We start from the raw sequence: 19,992 nt of genomic DNA on the forward strand, positions 1-19,992 counted from the left end.
ATATTGTGGATTGATTTGTAGTCTATTATTTCGCTTGGTTCTGGAAAGCAGATCTCCACATAAATCATTAAATATTTGCCAAAAGCTGATTTAGTAAAATCCATATAATAAATACTTCAAACAAAAGCTTAATCAACTCAAGAGATTCTGAATAGGCTAGAATGACGTTTCGCATGCATCTCAGTTGTGCTGATATTTAATCAGTACGGAGTAATCTTTCTCTGCTACTCATGTTAGAAGGCTGCAGTACTACTGTATCAGAGATTTGCCAACAGTAAAGAAAGATTAACTTACACAAGCACAACACATGAACACAATGATGAAAGACTCAAGAACTCCAGCTGTTCCCACAATCCACGTTAAACGTAGGAAAAGGATGACTCCCAAGATATTTTGCAAGCAGGGCAAGTACACACCAATACAAGTGCCCATACGTGGAACCTGGAAATGAAGTCACAACATTAACTGCTCTGCACTAAATTTAAGTCCATAAGCACTTTCTCACAGAAACACTTATCACAAATACTCCATGAACAAATGCCAAATGAAACTGAAGGGTAGCTTGAGAGTGCTCAGCTTTGCTAGGCTATTCAGAGTGACTCCTGAAATACAAAAATTTGAGACAGCAAACCCTCTTGATCCACAGGAGTCCAGATTAAATATTCATAGGGGTAGGACACTGCTTGATCTGTTGATTAAAAAGCTTTACAAACTTCCTTCTGAAATATCAGTTATGGACTACTGTTGAACAGAGGTTCCTGCCATAATCAAAATGTCAAATATAATCTCCAAGAAGTTGATCACCAATTGCCCTGCAGCTGGTCCACAAAAAAAATGTTTCTTAAAAAAAAGAGGCAGACAAGACCAGAAGAAATGCAGACCTGACTACAGTTTGGTTTTGCAAAAGGTGTAAATCCTGCCACAATGTAGTCTATTTGTTTGTACTTTGTTTGCAGGTGATCATCATGGGTGTCAAGATCTACACAAACACATTCAGGCTTCATCACTAAAATTCCAGCCTCCTACAATTCTGAAGTCAGGCCTTGGAATACTCAACTTCGAAGCAATAGTTATACACAGTAAGTTTCCAGAAGTTCTTAAATTACAACTCAGGTTGTGAAAAGGGGCAGTCAATTTAAATATGCAAGCAGACAAGTATTGGTGCTTTAGAAGTTTAAAAAAAAAAAAAAAAAACATTAACATTTAAGTACTTGAAGGAATCATGGAATACCACTAGACTAATATTTTTGGCATCATGGGCAATATCCACATACATCATCAATGCTATGGTCTCAATTATGCCACTAAAAATGTTCCTCTGCCAGGCTACTATTGAACCATCACTAAATTCCAGACAGGGAACTGAAAAGACACATGCACAGAAATTGTGTTTTCAGGCCAGCATATGGTGCTCAAACAAGGTTAAGTACACATAAGGACATGGTGTTCATTTGGCTGATCAGCTCCAAAGGGACTAACACTGTGTTGCATTAAACAGCAGCTGGATGGAAGACAGGGATCACAGTAAGGATCAAGTAAGTTGATCAGTTTTGGGGTTTTTACATCTCAGGCTGTACCTTCACAAATAAAGAATAAGCACAAGACAAAAAAAAAAACCAACCCACACTAAAACTAAACAAAAACACCACAAAAAAACCAAACTCAGACAAAGAACACCCCACACAAACAATTGCAGGATAAGCAGAACCCTAAGACAGATTTAATTTCTCACCCTAGCCCATTGTCCTGTTACCAACTTCCTGTATTAGTCAAGTCCTAATGTAAACAGTTCCACCATAAATCTCCCTTTCAGTTGAATGAGCTCCAGTTCTAATCTGACTTTCAAGCACCTTTTCCTCAATCTGCATCTTCTGCTATGTTTCTGTTACTCATTCTTAGGTGCTTCTCCTTTCTCCACAGCTCAGCATAAAAACTCTGTAGCATCAGCCCTTCCCCTACACAGATAAGGGACTCACAGTATGCTTTCTTTCTCCCAGTATCTACCTTAAGCTTCTTTATTTCAGTCATTATGTTCAACCACTTCCAGATCATCATCCCTCCTTGCCTGCAAATGTTTTCACTTTGTCAGGTCACATGTTTTTGAGCCAAGCTTTCCCTTTCTGAAACAGCTCCCTGCTTGCAGGGGGATCAATCCAACATCTAATTGCAGACTCCAACTTTTGCAGACTTCCCATTTCTTCAGAGCCACTTTGGATATCCAGTACACAATCCTTGAAGCTGCCATCTTCTAGCAAGTGTGTTTAGGGATGTGGCAAAGAGCCTTTTCCTTTCCTTACTCCACACCCCTCGACAATTATATTTGTCATGTAAGCAACAAAGTTTTCTTGAAATATGTCCTTTAAGCTTTAAAAATACTTACTCCAACACACAGAAATGTGAAAGCTGCTCAAAAACTACTACCATGTTAACAGGGGCCAATATGCTTTGAAGGAGTGGTGTGTTTCATCACAAGTTTTTCTTAAATTTCAAACAGGTTAAAAAAACCCAGCCAATTAAAGTGTATTAATGAACCAGTAAAAACAAACAAACAAACAACACAAAAGGAAATCATACTGTATCCTCACTAGAGGTAGAGAAAAGGTGCCAGGGCTCATAAAAGGACAGAAGGAAAGAAAGAGGAAACTGGATGGACTACTGCCCTTACAGCAACATCCTGCTAAAACAATGCTAACAAGAACAGTGAATTAATACATTTCCCACTGCAACATGATTTTAAGTACAGCACTACAATATTTGCTCCAGATAGCATCCACATGTTTTCTTTTTAGGTTGCAAAATGCTTCTCTCTGTGGCTAGCGTTGTCTCAATACCTTATTAGAAGTTTAAATACCTTGACTTCCTTTCGCTTGCTGTCTTCATCTGCTTCATGTTCCACCACCCCTTGAGTTAGGTTAGTGTAGTTTGCTAGTTTATTAAGGAGAGATGACACCATGGGATTGCTATCCATTTCTTCCTATTGAGATTAAGAATACAGTTTTTATTATTAAGTCATAGTTTTATGATACTATTTCAAATACACACTCAGCATGTCAGTCCCGATTCACCAAAATCAGCATGACAAACCAACAAGAGTTCTAAATCTTTTCTAGAAGATACATGACTATCATGCAGTGTTTCTTCTACTTTTGTTTACTCTATCCTACATTCTAGCTGTACAAGCTGGTATATCATAAAGGTACTAAAAGGAAAAGGTGATTGTTAGAGGTAAGAATCTTATCTTGTCACAACACAGTTTTTAGGGTCAAGCCCAGCATCTTGCTTTTATCTAAAGAGTGGCCTCAAATAATTCCCTCAGGTACCAAGATACTCAGGGATCACTCTGAAGTCTACTGCTGCAGGCTTACACAGTTTGCACACTACTTACAAAGTATTGATTTGTTGAAAATGCAGGCACATAGGCATACCATATGTAACTGCACACACAAAGTATCATTTGACAAAAGTTAAACCATCTTTCTTTAGCAAATTATCTGGTACAATACAAAAGTATGCTGAAACAAGTAAAATCCAGGGGAAATACAATAAAAGGATTCCAAGCAAAGCTGAAGCAGAGCATTCATTCATGTGTGCAAATTCAAATGCTGGAAGGAAACTCTGGATTGCAAATGGAAAGGCATGAACTAAGGCATCTCTGCCTGAGGCATTAGGTCATGATACTCATGGTTACAACAGCCATGCTTATACAAAAAAACCAACTAAACACATCAGCTGAAAACATGGTAAGAATAACACTGTAGGAAACACTATGAAACATGTTTGCTACCAAAAAAGATGCACTTCTACAACAGCAATGGTGACGCAGTCACTAGAAGGCTTTCAAGGCAACACTGTAACAACGGCCTATGATCTGAGATACCTGAAAGATATCATTATACCAACAGCTATGGATTTAATGTCAGCCACTCTTCAAAGTAACTGATATAAGCACCTCTTCAAAGAAGATTAGGGACAAAAAGCAGCTATGGTCAATTTAACAACAATGAGTGAAATACAACAGCTAGTTGGTTTAGTTTCACTGCTTTATGAGGTCTTTAACTTCCCCTGTTCAACATAATAGTACTGCTAATCCTTTTAAAATTGGTATTGCTTCGTTAAAACCACTAGATTTAACTTCCAGCAGCTTTTGCTAACAATTTCTAGATCCCAGCCCAACAATTTTAAACACAAAGCTTATTTCAGATCTTCACATCAGCACATACCAAAATTTACTCTTCTTGCCTGTACAGATGTACCAAAATATAAAGGAGGGCAGGGAGGGGTAAATCCCTTTGTTACATCATTCAAATACACCGAAATGGAATGTTAGCAAGAACTAAAATACTGAAGAGTTACCAACATGATTTCCCCCCCCTCCCCTAAATGTCAAGAGACAGAAAACTGGAGTTGGTTTGTTTTGATCATTTCGCTTTAGTTGGAGGGGAAATGTGGTTTGGGGGTATTTGACTTACCTCAAAGAGAGCCATATTCTTCCCTTCATACACATTTCCTCTGTCCATCTCTGCACTGTTAATAAATGGACTACTTTCCCGGGCAACCCCATCTCCTAGTGAAAAAGGGCAACAATTAGAAACAAAAGGTTAAACCTCACAAGGTACACTCTAAGAGAAATAGGAAATACTGGTTTAAGAACTGGTTCTAGATAATTCTGGAGGTGGCTGCCAAACATTGTTGCCTTCATCACAGACACATGGATCCAATGTCCCCATTTAAGGAAATTAAAGTTTAACAGTCTAACCTTTGTATGGTGTTCTGCCTCTTCACTATTACTTATTGTTCTTTAATACAGACACTGATTTCACCCCTCTTCCCTGACTCATCTTTCCAGTTTACTTACTAGCACTCAAGAACGGAGCTTCCCACCAACCTCCTGGGCAATAAGGAAACAAACAAAATAAACCCCTAACCAACCAACAAAACAGAACAACCCAACATACCTTTTCATTACTTTGACTCCCTCTAAGTGTCTCTAGTAGTTGAGGCAAGAATGTATGAAAAAAACAGTGTAAAAGGAATTATCTTGTAAAGGTTGTGAGTACTCCTCCATGACATGTTATTCTTCATCAAAACACAAATATCTTATTAATCCCCTGACCTGCACACCTCAAAAAAACACAGCCTCACTGCTTCCTCACTCAAGGAATACACTGTCACAACACTGGCATTTCTAAAGGAGTACCCTTTTGCCTACGTCCTCCACCCTGCCCCAGCCAGGTCATAGAATTACGTAAAACAAACCAGGTTGGAAGAGACCTTCAAGAAGTCTCAGAACAAAGCCCTTGCAAACATGGACACCAGTCTCAGCAGAAAGCATTACCTAAGTTGTAGTAAAGACAGGAATAGATCTCAGTTCCTCAAGCAGATGAGTGACTACAGCCCTGACATACTTCCCACCACTCCCTAGAGCTCCCATGGTATCAATACCCACGCAGTGCTACAGGCTGGGGTCAGAGTGGCTGGAGAGCAGCCAGGTAGAGAGGGACCTGGGGGTACTGGTCGATGGTAGGCTGAACATGATCCTGCAGTGTGCCCAGGCAGCCAAGAGGGCCAATGGCATCCTGGCCTGCACCAAGAACAGTGTGGCCAGCAGGAGCAGGGAGGTCATTCTGCCTCTGTACACTGCACTGGTTAGGCTGCACCTCGAGTACTGTGTCCAGTTCTGGGCCCCTCAGTTTAGGAAGGATGTTGACTTGCTGGAACGAGTCCAGAGAAGGGCAACAAAGTTGGAGAGGGGTTTGGAGTACAAGCCCTATGAGGAGAGACTGAGGGAGCTGGGGCTGCTTAGCCTGGAGAGGAGGAGACTCAGGGGTGACCTTGTTGCTCTCTACAACTACCTGAAGGGAAGTTGTAGACAGGCGGATGATGGTCTCTTCTCCCAGGCAGCCAGTACCAGAACAAGAGGACACAGTCTCAGGCTGCACCAGGGGAGGTTTAGGTTGGATGTTAGGAAGAAGTTCTATACAGAGAGAGTGATTGCACATTGGAATGGGCTGCCCGGGGAGGTGGGCTGGACGCAATGATCTCGAAGGTCTCTTCCAACCTGGTTTATTATTAATATACTTACCAGTATCTGACATGAAAGCCACATACTATAGTGGGACTCAAAAAGGTAACTACCGTCCATTAGGCCTCTAGAATTACACAGTCCAGAGAAGACCTGAGATGAATTCACCTACAATCGCTGTTCTTATCCAATTTATCCCCTCCTATCCATATTAACCAGCTTTCATTTTTCTGTTTCTCTACAGTTTATAATTTGTCCCCCATGGCTGCAAGTCCTATAGCCTGGCTAGGTGCCCCTCCTTCAACGACACTCAAAGCAAGGTCAGCAGAAGGAGCACTCAAAGAGCAGCACTTCAGATTGTTTCAGAGTTCATGGAACATCTGGTTTGGCACAAGATAGGCATTTATCCTTTAATTGGCTCCATCATACTTAGAGAAAGGTTCAATTAGTTTTTCCACAGACAACAAAAGGCAGCTCTGTCCCCAAGCAAACACCTGCTGATTCCTCTCATTATCTCACTAAAGCATACAAACCCTAGAACGTCTTCATTAAGACAATACACTGTCTTCAAGACTTTTGGAATAACGTTTTTCTTTTAGCTCCATTCCCTTGTAATGTCCACATAGTTTTTGGTAAACATTTTACCAAGCATTAAAAGGTACACCCCCACATTAAAATAAAAATAAGGTTGCTTGATGTCAAAGACCACACATCTGCTGATTTTCTCGTCTATTGACAGCTGGTAGCTGAACTTACTATCTAAATATTATTACTCCCTTTAGGGTATTTGCAAACCTTTCAAAAAGGATTACTCGTCAAAAGCAACCCAGAGAATTGCAAATATTGTTTTGCATGCATGCAGAGTGTAATGTCACTGGAGTTACTTCCTGAGTGGGTATCATTAAACTAATCAAAACATCAAAAGGGTAGTCAAATGAATACTGTGACTCAATAGTCACAATTCCAAGGTTAAAGATTATGGTTTTGTCTTAACCAGTTCTGGAGGTAAAATCAGCATAACAGCACTGTAAAACCATAGGTAGAAGAAGAGTGAAGTCTTCCTTTATGTTTGTCCAACATAAAAAAGCTCAGAACCCAATGTCTCTAACAAACAAGTTTTGTCGAACCACCTAACAGACTTCAAACTCCACTTTCCTATTCTTCAAAACCTTTTCCCAGTGCTTCCTATCAATATTCTAACTATTTTAAAGCTTTCTAATGATAGTCTTCAAAATAGCTCATCACTACCAGACTCAAGTCTCCTGTTTATAATAGTTTTCTCTTGTCATGTTTTGTGAATGTTTGGTACAGCATTTTTAGTCTGTTTAACGTGATCAGCTTTATCTGTGTTAACTCAATTTGAAAGAGGGTCAATGATGAAAAAGTGACCATATGAACGTACTGAGAAGCACTCTCATTTGCAGTTTCATGACTAACCCAACAATTATCAACACCTTCGAACAAGCTCCTTTGGGCTTTGAGTATGGCTGTCAACAAAATCACATTGACTGTAAATTAAAAACACCCCCTTGAGAGTGTGCTCATTTAACATGCACAGAAGTACAGTGTGCCTTATGGCATGCAACTCAAATTGAGATGTATTACACTATCCAGTAGGAAGGACCTCAACACACAGTCCACAGCAATGACAAAGTTCATGAAATAAGCACTGTCCCAATCTTTAAGTCATTTATTAGAAAAAGACAGCACTTATGCTTTCCACAAATGCTGCAAACACCATCTCTGGCACGTCAGGTGCAATGGAGCAAATGGTAAAAACCCACATCCAAACTATTCCAGTTGCTTTCACTGCAGTCACATGGAATATGAAAAATAGGTACTTGATCTCAGGCCATTTACAGCTTTAGTTTTTAACCCTATTCCCTTGAATTCTGAAGCTTAAAGATAACTAAATTGATCTTAAAAGTCTTTTCCAACCTAAATGATTCCAAGTTCAACCACTAACCTAATACAAGCAAGACCATCACTCACTGTCCCTCAGCACCACATCTTTTAAATCCCTCCAGGCAGGTGACTCAGTCATTTCTCTGGCAGCCTGTTTCAGGGCTTGAAAAGGAAATTGTCTTTCCCTCAGGCTTCTTGGAAATTGTGTCAACTCAAGCTCTTCCTGGGTGTGGAGTTGGGTTAAACATACCATAAAAAACAATAGCTTCTAATGTAGTTTTAGACATTCCTCCGAGCTGCACGTATTTTCTGGAATTCAAGTAAAATTTCTGCAACTGAAGTACTCCAAAAATCCATGCTCACTGTTGCTTGATTTCTGAAAGCAAGTTACAAGGGCTTACAGACAAAAATTAGTAGTCCATGTGAGGCAGTATTGTGGACCACCACTGGTGTTGAAATATCCATAAGGATGGTAAAAATCAAACACACGCAAAAACTCTTCCCTGGGCTTGATTGCAGCACGTTTCCTCTGTCTTATACATGCACAAAACCCCACCTGTTGGCATGGCACTCCATTCAACCCAACATAAGGTGATCAAAGACCAAGCTCCAGAAACTAAGTCGGCTCCCCCTACCCCTACTCCAAAAACCATTATTACTAATAGTTTTTTCATCTGCTGTGGAATGTTCACTCATCATAGCACAACTTAGTGCATACTGATGGGCCAGCAGACAAACCAAAGCCATACATTTCCCAGAAACCTGTCTGGCATTTTCCATCAGATACTCAAGCACTGTGATGAGCGTAGCTATATTCACATGGAAATTAGCTGCAACGAGTTGAGTTTCTTTCCTACACGAGATAAACAGCTGCAAGCAGAGAAAGTAGGAGTTATCTCAAATTCAGGAGGTAATATTCAGTGTTGATGCAGATGATCACAATATGCACTCCCATTTACCTCAGCCCTGCAACTGCCAACACAGTGCAGCTCACACAAGTTATCACAAACTGCCCCAGAGCTGTGCTAGCCTCAAGTTCAGAGCTGCCAATGCCACCAGATATTTTGTCATTTTCAAACACTAAACAAAACTAATATCAGAAGTGTGCTGGCAGATCACAATCCAAAGCGTTGGTCAGAGGAACAAAAATAATGACAGGTAGAGTGTACTTTACAGGTATTTTTCAAGTTAAAAAAATCAGGCTGATCTATTTTATACAGTGCATGACAGAATCCAAAAGCATAGCTCAAACAGGCAGAAGCCACCTTTGCCATCAAAAGAGGTGACCACCTCATTCCTCTCACACTTACTACCCACCCATTTGTGTCCCTGCATCACACTGTTCTTCACACAAACAGAGCTATTTATCATAAATGCAACAGTGGTGCGTGCTTAATAGCATGCTGTGAAAGAGGGCCTCTGCCTTTTGGGGGTTTTGTGTGTGTTTTTAAACCATAAGAGTAGTGGAACCCCAGAACAGATTGCCCAAGGAGATAGTTGAGGCCCCACCCCTGGAGATATTCAAGATGAGGCTCGACAGAGCTCTGGGCAGCCTGATCAGCTTGAGGATGCCCCTACTTACTGCACAGGGCAGGGGACTAGATGACCTTTGGAGGTCCCTTCCAACCCAGACCATTCTATGCTTTTGTTTTCACCCTTGCTGCAAATTCTAATCCAGTTGCTTTGTGTGTTCACTACACAAATGTCTGTGGTGTCACTAGAGACACCACAGTACAGGAATGAGCAATTAGTGTAAGGAAAGCTGCTTCCTGAGCACTGATACCACTATTACTAAATCCTAGAGTGGTTGGCTTTCCTTCCTCTCACCCCCACACATCCTCAATCAAAGGAAGTAGAGCATGAAAAAAACCAACAACAAACAAACAAAAACACAAACATGTCGCAGATAAAACACAAACATGTTTTGTCTTAGGGAAAAATGGAAGAGCAGGGGCTCGGGGGTAGAAGTAAAAGATCGTTTAAGTGATCCTAAATTTTCACTAGGATGTCTACTCAAAGGATTAAAGACCAAAGTATTAGACCATCTATTTTGCTGTCTTTCCACAGATTGCAGAATTTAATTTCTGCATTATGCTCTTTGAAAAAAAAAAAATATACTGAAATTTGATAGTTTCAGGACTGAAAGTAAAAACAAAGCCTATGGATTTTTACAAAGATTCAGGTTTCTTAAATTACTGGAATTCTCTCAAATTGTTCCTTATTTCTATTTAAGTTTGGCTCTTTCCAAACTTCCAGCTATAACACCCTAGTATGCCTTCTCAATGTAACCATTTGCCCTTAGTGTTTTCTATCTGTGATGGGAACTACACTTACTAAACCATCTCAAGCTTCTTTCTGAAGATCTGAAACAGTTAAGTCTGTAAAACAACTTTCTAACCTTCAATATATTTTTTATGGCAACATTCTGTCCAGTTTAAATTATGCATCAATTTTTTTTTCCTTTTAGCTTCACAAATCAAACAGAGCCTTCTACCACATCTCAATCATGCTATTTACAGAAGTATAATCAATCGCCTCTACTCCAAGGATCAGGATAGCCCTCTTTACCGCAGCATTAAATAAAGCTCATACCATTCTATTCCAGTCTGACCCCTAAATCCTTTCCTTGCTGTCCCATAACATACCTGTCAGTGTTATTCACATTCAAGAAACGTTCCCATTTGCCTTGCATTCAGACACATTTTGTCCAAAAAGAAAAAAAAGCCAGCATCTGTTTCTCCTGTCCTGCTGCAAGAGTTTAACATCTGTATGAAATACAGAAGCAGGCTCTTTTTATATGCTTTAAACTAAGTATTTGGTCACATTAAGAACAACCCACTACAAACTGAGAATCTGGAGATAAGATTGTTTGCACAAGGGTAAACAAGCATTCAGTGTTAATACAAAGAAGCTTAAGGCAAAAATATGTAGAATTAAAAACTCACTTGAACTGATGTACAGAAGTGTCACATCCAGTAAAGCTGTCTGTAGCAAAAACCTTCCCTATCATGTGTATTTATTTCCTACATATTCAAAAGTTTTGTCTGAATCTTCTTTAGTTGGCCTGCCAATCAATCTTAAACTCATTTCTTCATTCCTTCTAAGGAGCTCTAAGGAATTCTTCTAACAAACACAAGTCTTCAGAAGCCACCACTTGTTTTAATTCAAATTATGGAAGGTCATCAACAACCTTGTTTTGATCACATCTTGCCTCTGAATTTTTGCATTGCATGGGTGTAAGAATTCAGTGCAAGATACTTCAAACTTGCAGGTTATTGGGTTTTTAAGTAAAGAAACATGTAAATGCACTTACTATAACACCACTTTCTTGCATTATTTTTAATCGATGACTAGTACAATTTATGTACGCTATCTTGTACAGCAGAACAAGGTGTACTTAAGCTCCTTGTAAACCCCCCTTACATAACTGAGGATTTTAATACTACATCCATCACTCCCCTCATCAACATCACTACATTTTACTTTTTCTTTACTTAGTCTACTATGACAGTCAAGCACAACCTACTTCTAGTAAAAACACACAGCAAAAGCTCTGTACAAGTTCTTTATATAACATCGCTGGAAGGACGGAACCCGCTATTTCAGCAGAGACATTAAAATCACATTATTGTCTTTCATTTTAAAGAGACTCACTTGGATTTTGTCCACTTTCTTCATAATCGTGTTCACTCATGATAAAGGCAAAAAAAATCAAGTCATTCCCCCTCTGCTGATTCCTCACGTATCAAGAATTGAAGCAGGAAACTGACAGTTGCTTCCTCCCAGCTTTGTGTAAGACCTTAAATCCTGTTTCTTACTAGTATTGGATTAATCCTGAAACAAGTCATTAAGCCTTCATGCGGTGTGAAGCATGCACATGACACAGTCAAACTACAGGACAGCCACAGACCTCTCTAAAGGGAATTAAGCTGGAGGATTTCCGTCAGCAATAAACACCATGCTTAGTGAAATGGGCAGGGTCATGTTACAAGAACATCCCACATCTTTGCCTAAGAACAAATACACACTCTTGAAGTGAGTTTGATGGAAAAATACTTCCACCACACAGACCTGTACACACCAACAAGCAAAATTAACTTATTCCAAAGATCTTTTTAAAAAGCCAATTTTATGCTTAAGATCTAACATGTCCTTGATGCAAGTTAACAAAAGTATAGTCACTAAGCATTTATTTTACATAGGAAGTCCTTGTGTTAATTGTACTTAAGATGCAGCAGATACACATTTTAAAATGCAGTTCTAGTTACCCTTCAAGCACTCTTTTTAAAAACAAAGTATTTTGAAATTGTATAAGGGTCACAGAATTGTCAGGGTTGGAAGGGACCTCAAGAATTATCTAGTTCCACCCCCCTGCCATGGGCAGGGACACCTCACACTAGATCAGGTTGCTCAGAGACACATCCAGCCTGGCCTTACAAACCTCCAGGGATGGGGCTTCTACCACCTCCCTGGGCAACCTGTCCTAGTGTCTCACCACCCTCATGGTGAGGAGCTTCTTCCTAACATCCAATCTGAATCTATCTGGCTGCATAATTTTTTTTATTTCTCTTTCAAATTAGACACATCACTGTTTTCTAGTACATCCATTAAATGTTTCACACATTCTACACCAGCCTTAAAAACTTCATACAATTCTATCAAGGGGACTTTATTGTTTAAAACAGACCAGTTCCTGTGGCCAACCCTTTGAATTGCATTTGAAATTTGATTTTCACTGATATCCTAACAGCTACACCATAAGCAAGTTCAGCTGTGGGAAGGCTGTGAAAGAGGTGAAGACTCCTTTCAAGTCCATTTCCCAAAGTTCCTCCTTCCTAGAACCAGCTCTAGCACTTACTGGGCTCCTAAGATCATCATTGTAGAATCATGGAATGGCTTAGGCTGGAAGAGACCTTAGAGATCATCTAATCCAACCTCCCTGCCATAGGCAGGGATGCCACTCAACTAACCAGATTACTCAAGGCCCCATCCAACCTGGCCTTAAGCATCTCCAGGGAGAGGACATCTCCAGCCTCTCTGGACAATCCATTCCAGAGTCTTGCCACCCTTGTAGTGAAGAATTTTTCCCAAGATCCAATCTAAACCTGTTCTCCTTCAACTTAAATCCATTTCTCCCTGTGCTATTGGTGGACATTCCTGTAAAAAGTCCCTCTCCAGCCCTCCTATAGGTTCCCTTCAGGTATTGGAAGGCAGTTATAAGGTCCCCCGGAGTCTTCTCTTCTCCAGGCTGAACAATCCCATTCCCTTCGCCTACCCTCATAGCAGAGGTGTTCCAGCCCCTGGATCATCTTTGTGACCCTCCCCTGGACTTCTTTCAATACATCTATGTGCCTCTTATGGTGGGGGCACCAGAACTGGACACAGCACTCGAGGTGGGGGTCTTACAAGAGCAGAGCAAAGTGGGGAGAATCACCTCTTGATCTGCTGGCCACAGTCCTCCTGACGCATGCCAGGACACAGTTGGCCTTCCAGGCTGCAAGAGTGCACTGCTGGTTCCTGCTGAGATTCTCATTAATAAACACCCCCAAGTCCTTCTCTTCAGCGCTACTCTAGACCCACTCTTTAGTCAGTTTATATTTGTGTCTGGGATTGGCCTGACCCAGGTGTAGGACCTTGCACTTTGACTTGCTGAACCTCATGCAGTTTGCACCGGCCCATTTCTCAAGTCTGTCAGGGTCCCTTTGGACAGCATTCCTTCCCTTAAGCGAGTTCACTGGACCACACAGCTTGGTGTCATTGGCAAACTTGCTGAGGCTGCAGCTGTAACACATGTAGCTATATTAAACAGAAGAATAAATAAAATTAAAGCACCTTGCTAGAGCTTGGCATACATCAGGAGCTGACCTGGACAGCCACCACCTGTCAGAGCAAAGAAAATCCCTGTAACTCCCATGCCTGTGATCAAATGTCAGATATGTACATTGGCAACAGGACTCTCACTCTCCATTCTAACACAGTATTATCTAGTATGACAGGGGGGCTGCAAGGGAGTACCACAGATGTGGCTTCTGTAAAGGGAAAGTCTCACATGCCTAAAAGGTCTTTGGATAATGGAAACCTGATTAATACAGTTTGCCAAAATCTCCAGAAGACTTCTGATGAAGCCCTTCTCTGAACATACCTAGGAAAAGAAAGCACACATGGAACAGTAGAGAAGATACTAGATATACTATAGGGAATTAACTGATAAGAAAACAGAAGAGAAACTTGGTCTACTCTGAGATCTAGGTGGTCAATGAAGTTCTGCTGGGACCCATGCTGTTCCACACATTAATAAAAACCAGCAAAGAAAAACCCAGCCAAACAAAAACCCCCCACACACACACCCCAAAACCGAATGCCAAACCAAAAAGAACACCCAGCACGAAGTGACAAGAGACCTAACAGTTTGAAACTATCTCAAGCTATTTAGGCTAGAAGTGTCTCATCACAAGACAGATACTTTTATGAAACAATGATAACCAAAGTATCAGTTCAGTCATCCCTTTTCAAACCTCTGCCTGAGTGTCAGGAACGAAAACAGAGCGGGGAACTCTGTGTTAGACAAACAGAATGGAATAGAATTAACCAGGTTGGAAAAGACCTCTGAGATCATCAAGTCCCACCTATCATCCAACACCATCTAATCAACTAAACTCTGGCACCAAGTGCTGCATCCAGTCTCCTCCTAAACACCTCCAGTGACGGTGACTCTACCACCTCCCTGGACAGCCCATTCCAATGGCTAACAACTCTCTCTGTGAAGTCTCACCTGGAGCCTAAACCTCCCCTGGCACAGCTTGAGACTGTGTCCTCTTGTTCTGGTGCTGGTTGCCTGGGAGAAGAGACCAACCCCCACCTGGCTACAACCTCCCTTCAGGTAGCTGTAGACAGCAATAAAGTCTCCCCTTGAGCCTCCTCTTCTCCAGGCTAAGCAACCCCAGCTCTTTCAGCCTCTCCTCATAGGGCTTGTGCTCCAAACCCCTCCCCATCTTTGCTGCCCTTCTCTGGACACATTCCAGCATCTCCACATCTTTCCTAATGTATGAAGTCATTTTCTTTTTTTAAAAAATAAGCAAATCACTATTTCTTCACAACTTAATTATGTGCAAATCCAAAACTTCCCTCATTTCAAAATTAACAGAAGTGGGAAAAAGTTCAGAGACAGAATGTAGAACAGTAAGCATGAAATCACTTCCATGTAAAGAACAGCTAAGTAAGAGACTTCAGTTTAGAGAACTGCTGATAGGGTTATGATGAGGTAAGATTTACAAAAGTCTTGAATGACCTAGAGAGGGACCTGGAAAGTATTAGCGTGATTTGATGCCTTTACTCTGGTGACTGGATCAGAAAACAGACGAGGTAATTGGTCTTAGAGCAGCATATCTGTCACAGCACCTGAGGTGCCAAAACCATACACGAATTCCTGACTGCACAAGAGAATGGAAGAGGAATCCACTGAGTATATTTAGACTACAAACAAATTTAGAACTCATTCTAAAAATCTAAACTCACTATAAACTGAGAAACTAATGCAGTTTCAGAGAAGGCTCACTGGAGCCAGGGCAGTAGAGAGTAACAAAGCTGGGGAAGGGCCTGAAGAGTAAATCTTACAGAGAGCAACTGAAGGAGCTGGGGCTGTTTAGTTTGAAACAGAGGAGGCTGAGGGGAGACCCTCACTCTCTACAACTACCTAAAAGGGCATTGTAGAGAAGCTGGTGCGGGTCTCTTTTCACAGGTAATTAGTGATAGAACAAGAGGGAACAGCCTCAAGATGCAACTGGGTAGGTTTAGATTGGACATTAGGAAACATTTTTTCCACAGAAAGAGTGGTCAGGTACTGGAATGTGCTGCCCAGGGAGGTGGTTGAGTCACCAACCCTGGATATGTTTAAAGGTCATTTAAATGTGGTGCTTGGGGATATAGTTTAGGGGTGAACCTTGCAGAGTAGGGTTCTGGGTTGGACTTGGTGATCCCGACAGTCTTTTCCAACCTGAATGCTTCTGTTATTCTCTAATTATTTTTTTTTTTACTACAAGTTGTTGGAGTGTGAAAGAACACGTGGAACACAGCATCATATTTGACAACTCTTCTTCCCAAGTGTATCCCTAAACCCAGCCTTCAGCCAGTACTGGAAGCATTGCATACTACTGGCACATGATTGCAACTAGGTAAATACTGCTACGGGGTGCTAGAAATACTAGTTCTGCTTTGAAACTCCTGACATGCAGAGCTGCTAATGAAACAGAGATCTGGCAAACTCTGAAGTATTAGGGGCCTACCTATCTAATAGACAGTCACTACTGATGCATAAAAAAACCCAAACCAACCAACCAAAAAAAAAAACCACCCCCCCACAACAACCACCACCAGCAAAAAAACCTTGACACATATCAAAGCTAGAATGTATCATAAAACTTTATCCATGACTGCCTGCAACAGACTCCTGTTTTCTTCTCTTCTTTAACCAGCTGCTGTTTCCTGGCTATGCTTCCCTTGTAGTTTATTGTAAGCACATTAAAATACACAAGCACATATGCTTCTGCACAGGCACACAGGCCTTCTGCTGCTTTGTCCATGTTTGAGTCAGCATGCTCCATCCCTCAGCGATATTGTTCAATCCACGCAGTAGTGCTCGGGACAGTGCTATAATCCAACCAAACAGGCACTCACCCAAGTCTCCTTCACAAATGTGAGGGTGTTGCATGACCAGAAAATATAAGACACTAGAATTTCAGATGATTGTGATGGAGTAGAGAGCATAGAGTAGGAACATAGCAGTTTACTCCATTATGGCACAGGTGAGTATCAATAAAAAGGCAGGAAAGGGCATAAATACACAGAATAACTGGTAAGTGCCTCAGTAACAAGATACCAGAACTACTTTATTGGTGATCTAATGACTACACAGCCTACAGCCCACTTTCCTCCAACAGCAGTGCTGTGAGTTTGGTGGGGGATTTTTGTTGGGTTTTGTTCTACTGCAGTTAAAACTCAAGGAAATTCCAAAACAATTGTCTGGCTTAAGTCAAACAATTCTAAACTGATAAAACCCTAGACTCCTGAACAATTGGAACAAAAATCATACATTGAGCTATAAAAGCATGGGTGAGCCAAAAGGGAAGTTCTCATTCTCTTTTACTTCCATTTTTGCACTCAGCTGTACACCACTCCCACCCTGACAACTCTAGTCATCCTCAGACTTTTTGTAGCACTTGCTCACCTTCAACTCCAAAACGGGGAAGGCATGTATTTCTCTCTGCAGTTCAGCTTTCTGCCAGTTTAGCAAGCTGAAACAGCCCAGTGAAGTGCCTGATGAACACCAACATCAATTGCAGGAAAAGGGAAGAGAACACACGGATGTGGGGGAGAGCAGGGTAGGAAATGTTTTACTCACTATCCTTCTCCTCAAGGCTGGAGCAGGGAGAAAGGCAAGCACTCGCCTTTCAAGCAGCAGGCTTTTGGATGTGCATTACTAACAGCAGCCTTTAGCTGTACTGGCATTTCAGAATTCCTCAAGTTTTCAGAAGAATGAATCAAGGAGAATTACTGTACTACATAGCATTAACTTAACAATTCTAAGCATTACAGGTTTACATACCACAAACATCCAAATAATACCTGAGGCAACATTAAAGCACATCTTTCCCTTACCAAACCCCTATATCTAAGCACCAAACCCCTATATCTAAGCACAATATTTAATTTATTAATGAAGTTGAAGCTCTTTGACTGTATCTTCAAGTCAATGCCTTCTCTTTTCAGAGCTTTCCTCTCTATTCCCTATGTTACAAGTACATCATATGTCATACACAAATTTATTTGCCTAAGTGATATAGATCCAGAACAGAAGACTTAAATGTATTTTGCAAATGTAACTGCTAGTCCACATAAATTCTACCTAATTGGATGAAGACTTTCTGTTGGCTTTTTGTTGTTTGTTGGGTTTTTCCCCTACATTACAAACCCAAAGGTTAGAAATAAGCCACTAGAGTGCCAGCTCCACTCTTCTCCTCACCCTCCCAAGATTTTCAAATATTCCAAGCATTCCAGAAGCTTCATATAGCCACAATTTAACAACTCCTAACCATGCTTTTATGTATGCTCAGTATTTTGAGATGCCAACTGACCCTCTGTGCTTTTGACTAGTTGTTCTACTGTGAGAAGAACTGTCCCGATTAACAGGGCTGTTATGCTCCTAGTACGGGGGGGGGGGGGGGGGGGGGGGAATCTCTTGCCACAGGTAGTATACAACTCTTACGGCTAGGTTTGAGGGGAGAAAGCTCCAGGACAAAACAAACCAACTTTCTCAGACTGGCATTTTGCTGGATGATCTTCCTACAGATTCTTTATTAAAGAATAAATAAAAAAATAAAGAGTTGATCAAACATTTGTTTTCATCCTTTTGCATTCACATCCCACACTGCATAGTTGTGCCCTTACTTATCTGTGATCTTTACCACAAATGAAAGAAGCCGCCATTAGGAGGAACTGCCTTTTGCAAAAACTCATCTTTTCACCTACGATCCCCCAACATTTAAAAACTAACAGCATTCAGAATGAGTATTGACTGTTAGACCGTGTCTAAGATAACGTGCAGGATCCTGCTAGCTCCGAGTGCCCGCGGCGCTTCCCACACCATACTTGGTCTTGCCGCTGCAGCACGCTTCAGAAAAAGGAAGTGTTACAGGCTTCCGAGCCAAAGCAAAACCGAGTTGCTACTTTCCTAGGAGTGCCTTATGATTCAAGGGAGAAGAGTACTCACTCCGCCACCGCGACTTGTAAAAACACCACTCATCCCGCCGCAGAAGACGGTGCCCCACAGACCCCTTACGCGCCAAGACCAGGCTTCATCCTGCTCCCCCGGGCGGCTCCAGGGGCGAGGCACACACCACCACGCCACCAGGTAGCGAACACTTCTGTTCGCAAGTCCCGGCGGCTGGCGCAGAAACACACGACCAGACACCTGGAGCAGCCTAGTTGTTCCTCGCCAGTCAGAGTCTTCCCTCTGCCCTATGTCTCTAAGTGAGCTGAGACAGGAACCCACCCGCTTCTAAATAAACGGTTGGACTCAACGACTTCAAAGGTCTTTCCCAACCAGACGACTCTGTGGTCTCTACGCTCGCCTTTGGCACTGCCGGCGGCATCGGCTACGGCTGCTCCTCCAACCACGGGGCGCCCCCCACGCCGCGCCCGTCTCAGGGCTGCTCGACTCCCCCCGGCCGCCGGAGCACTTCCTCCTCCCGGCCGTCTCGACGGCTTACGGAAGCAAAGCGAAACAAGCTTTCGGCCGCCCCCGGTGCCGAACTCTCGCCCTCTCCCGAAACACACTTTTCCACCTGGACAGGTAAGCCCGGCGGCGCCAGCCAAAGACAAGTGACGCGGCCCCTCCAGCAGCTCCAGGAGCCCATCGCCGCGGGGTGGGGGGAGCAGGCGACCGTCCCTGCGCGGCAGCCCCGCTCCGCCACACAAAGCGCCGGTGCTGCCCCCAGGCGCTCCCCCCTGCTCCCCTCTCTCACCGGAGCTCCGGTCTCTCTCGTCCTCTTCCTGTTCTTCCTCCTGAGGCTGCCCATCCTGCTCCTCGCTCTGCGCCTCCACCGGCACCACCGTGAAGCTGGTCGGCATGGCGCGGACGGCCCCAGGACCCGCCGGCGCCTGCTCCCCGGGCAGCGGGCAGGGTGAGCGCAGCGCTGCCGCCTCCCTCACGTGAGCGCCATTTCCTCACGCAGCGGGGGGCGGTGGCTCGGGGCTGGCCGCCGCCCGCGCCCGCCCCCGGCTGCCGCCGCTGCCAAGCGAGAGGCAGGGGCGAGACGGCTGCTCGGCAGGATGGGAACATCGTAGGTACACCCCCGATGGAACCAGCTACACCCTCGACTGAACCGGTTACATCCCCGACTGAACCAGGTACATCCCCGGCCGAACCAAGTACACCCTGACTAAACCAGCTACATCCCTGATCGAACCCGGTACACCCTGACTGAACTAGCTACGTACCTGACTGAATCAGGTACACCCCCGACTGAACCAGATGCACCCTGACTGAGCGGGGCACAGCCAGATGGACT

General features: G+C 42.7%; 1 protein-coding gene across 1 annotated transcript in view; it reads right to left on the bottom strand.

The window, feature by feature from the left end:
* Positions 1-19,600, bottom strand: part of LOC104298314 (solute carrier family 12 member 7) — a 57,144-nt gene extending 37,544 nt beyond the window's left edge. Inside the window, exons 1-4 of the mRNA XM_054160959.1 lie at positions 19,447-19,600; positions 4,470-4,564; positions 2,852-2,974; positions 295-441 (exon numbers count right to left, since the gene is read on the bottom strand). Of these exons, the coding sequence (XP_054016934.1) occupies positions 295-441; positions 2,852-2,974; positions 4,470-4,564; positions 19,447-19,552 (471 nt within the window). The 5' untranslated portion in view covers positions 19,553-19,600. The remainder of the gene's footprint in view (positions 1-294; positions 442-2,851; positions 2,975-4,469; positions 4,565-19,446) is intronic.
* Positions 19,601-19,992: the final 392 nt, after the last annotated feature.

Source organism: Dryobates pubescens, chromosome 4, assembly GCF_014839835.1.
Source record: "Dryobates pubescens isolate bDryPub1 chromosome 4, bDryPub1.pri, whole genome shotgun sequence".
In the NCBI taxonomy this organism is placed as follows: Eukaryota; Metazoa; Chordata; class Aves; order Piciformes; family Picidae; genus Dryobates; species Dryobates pubescens.